At 41.4% G+C, this 3,576-nt stretch overlaps 1 protein-coding gene across 1 annotated transcript in view; it reads right to left on the reverse strand.

Annotated features, from left to right (window-relative positions):
- LOC119423233 (lysozyme C-like) overlaps nucleotides 1-934 on the reverse strand; it is a 3,067-nt gene extending 2,133 nt beyond the window's left edge. Inside the window, exon 1 of the mRNA XM_037690639.1 lies at nucleotides 757-934. Within this exon, the coding sequence (XP_037546567.1) occupies nucleotides 757-922 (166 nt within the window). The 5' untranslated portion in view covers nucleotides 923-934. The remainder of the gene's footprint in view (nucleotides 1-756) is intronic.
- Nucleotides 935-3,576: the final 2,642 nt, after the last annotated feature.

A 3,576-nucleotide genomic window follows, 5' to 3' on the forward strand; every position in this document is an offset into this window, starting at 1 on the left:
AACCAAATATTCTTCAACAGAGCACAACAACCTGCAAGCTAATATCTCCTCTGCTACAACTGACCCTTCTGATGACACTCAGATTACCAGTCGTGGCGTCTTTTTCCTGCATTGCACTGTTCAACTCAGTTCAAACAGCACGCTTCTTCTCTGCTTTGTTTTCTGTCACAGACAGGATTACCAGCACGACTGCTTGAATCAGCTGAATGTCAAGGGCATGTGAAGCTTTGAGGACACGTACACGTGACGCAGATTCAGGTCCCGTTCTTTTTTCATCATTTCACACCAACACATTGTAATCAAGTGCTAACGTTTCATTTCTACAATAAGCCAGTTTTCCTCAGGGGCTCATCAAAGTATCATTAAAATCTCTCCACTGCGTGTTAATAAAGTGTAGTGGAGGCCTGGCTTCAGGGTGAGGCCCATGTCTGACCAAGGTACATCGAGCTCCTTGTTCTTTCAGCCCATGAGTTTTCTCCATCGCGGTTCATCTGGCCTGTCACCTTGAACTGTCTGCGTTGGGAAACCCGACCAGAAGTCCGGTAAATGCATCAAACACATAACTCCTAGGGTTCAGGCACACAAACTCCTCCATTACAATAACACAGCAATTCACTGAGGATTTTTATTTATCCCCAAAATATCACAAATCCTTGAAAAAATAATTGATTTTCATTTTTAAAGAAGCCATATTAATGCACAAGTTTATGACAAGTAGTCCTGTTTTTCCTCGTGAGGGTACTAGTTGTTACTTACTCTTGGCCACAAAGTCATCCGAAGTCAGTCCTGACTGCTGTATGTTTTCTGGCAGCTTTAGGATTGCTGTCTTCAGCTTGTTCATCAGATCACATTTGGACACAATTGCAGCACCAGCCAGGCTGCAGCCCAGTACTCCCACAGCAAAAAGAACCAGTATCTTCATCTTGACTCCAAAGATCTCAGATTCTGAAGCTGTGACATATTTATATACTGTAGGTGAAGTCCACCGTTAAAAAGAACCTTTTGTTCTCGTGAATAAAAGCCACTCCCAAGTTCTTAATGCTGGCATAAAATCCCACAGTGAGTTTGAGTTCTGAGGAAGAATAAAAAACATCTACCTGATACTACTTGACATCATTTACAGGTCACACCCAGTTCTGTTTACAGGAGTCAAAGCCTTGAAGGATGACCTTAATCATACAAAGCATGTATAGTTTCAGAGAACATAGCGTTAATGCAGAAAGACAACAGAGGTGAATACAAAATGTACTAAATGTAAATGTGTCCTGAGCGCAGCTCTCTGGTACTGCCCCAACTTTTCACAAACTGGAAACAAACCAACAGCAACAAAACAATAAGCTTGAAAATCAGTCATCCCACTTTTAATACACGGTTTCTACATTGTAATTAACGGGTTTCAGATAGCCTAATTATTCAGTGCTTTACACTTTTAAATAAGAGAAAATACATTTTAAAAAGATTATATTAGAAAGAAAGTCATAACATAACAGACGATTTGCCTCAAACATTGGTCTGTCCTAAACCTCAGTACATCCGCAAGCAAAGACCAAGTATCTGTACCTTACCGAAATTTAATTGTGCTTTTATTCATTTAAATTCCTTCTGAAAATGAGGTTTCAGTAATGTAGATTTGGTGCTTTTACCAGTCTAGTGGATTGGTTGAGAAGAAACCGGTCTTGTCTTTAAGCGGTCTTTCTAATGTCCACAGACAACTTTCTGCAGGATAGTAATGTGGAAACTAGAGGACTTGAAGGACTGCAGGCACCCATCTTAGTCAGTCAACATTGTCTAGTCACGGGATTTTAGAAAAATAAGAAAGTAACAGTGCAAACTGTACTCCCAAACTTGGAGTGAAGGATTATCTTTCAAATCTGGATCGAAGTAGCCTCAGGATGTGATGTGGAGCAGAAAGGAGATAAAGCTGGGGTAGCTCAGTCTTCAGTTATTTAGAACTGTACACTTTTATAGTTTGTTAACAAAGTTATTTAGCAACAACAAAAACAAAACAACAAACCCCACAATGAGTAAACTGAGTAAATCTGACATCATGTCAAGCCCTTGGAGATAGACACTGCGTGGAACCCAATAACTCTCAGCCCTGCAAGAATGGACCTGTGGAACTGCCCACGTGGAAAAGAACTGCGACCTGGCTGTTTTGACTGTTGCCATAGATTTTTAATGGTTGCTTGATGTTTAGTTCAACCTTGTTTTTGTTTTTCTGCATCTCTTTTTGGTTACTTTTTGTGGCATGATACAAGTGAATCACTTTCTGTGCAGTGTCTGTCTCCAAGGGCTGGACATGATCCAGGTTTTGGATTCAGTCAATGCACCAAAATGCAGGAGTGGTTTAAAGTGTTTATTAAAGCAGGGTCTCTGGTGGAGGTCTGGGTCCATGGGCTGCTCGGATCTGAAGAAACAGGAGAGTTAGAGGCTGGACTTTGATTGTGAAGGTTCTTAGAGGGAAATAGGTAGTCACTAACCTTCAGTCAGGCAGAGAGCAGACTCCGTGTGACAGGTGGACCCCATGACGTCACCAGCGCTGAATAAGCTGCAGCAGTGCAGGAGAGCTGTGCAGAAACGAGGTCCAGTAGAACAGTCCGAGGTCATACACTTGTCAAAAATCCTTATCCAGATCCAGAGAGTTAGGAAAGAGGCGAAGTTAGTGCTGTAATACTCGAGACCGGTCTCAAGCCACTTTTTTGATGGTCTCGGTCTCGTCTCGGTCTCGACTGTGTTTGGTCTCGGTCTTGACTCGGTCTTGGACATTGAGGACTCTGGATTTTATTTCAAGACTAATCAAAACCTCAACTGTGGAAATATCACTAAATTGCCAGAATATTGTCCATTTTATTTGTTAACATCCTTATTTTATTCGGATGCAAAACGTACTGATTCAAATCCAAGCGATAATGTGACTCATTGCTAAATACATGTTTTTGTTACCGCTGGCACGCCCACCCCCTTTCACGCACACGCATCACTCCCTGTGTGGCCAGTCTGCGCGTTTTTCATTCTGATTTTGCTGGGAACGCTGGGCAGATTTTTGTTGGATTGTTGCGTTTTGTTAGATATTGTTAAATTACCTTGGCTTGAACTGATGTGCGTTCATGGTCAAACAGTAAATATTCTGTAACAATATATTGATTGGGCAGATTCTTGTGTGATGTGGCAGTTTTTAACATATATTTTGGGTTAGAAAATCTCAACTATCTGGCAAGACTGGTCACTCTAAGAAAGTGAGAAGAGGTTGTCTGGGAGCGGGAGAAGATGCCTACCAAATCATCAATTATAATATTTGGCTATTTAAATCACAAAGAATATACTTGTAAAGCAACAGTGAGAAAAAGCACACATTGCAATGTAACTTCTGCAGTGCTTCATTATCAGAGACGGCTGAGACTACGTCCAACTTTTATCGACACCTGGAAAGGAAGCACAAAGAAAGGTAAGCTACAGTATGTGTAAGTGATGATAGCAAAGTTAAAGTTAACATTAGCAATATGCGTCTGTTCCAAGAGCAATAAAGTAGTGGAGGCTGGTGGTTTTTGTCCAGGAGGGGCGCTATACACACACCTA

Source organism: Nematolebias whitei, chromosome 16 (genome assembly GCF_014905685.2).
Source record: "Nematolebias whitei isolate Nwh7 chromosome 16, NemWhi1, whole genome shotgun sequence".
Taxonomy (NCBI): domain Eukaryota; kingdom Metazoa; phylum Chordata; class Actinopteri; order Cyprinodontiformes; family Rivulidae; genus Nematolebias; species Nematolebias whitei.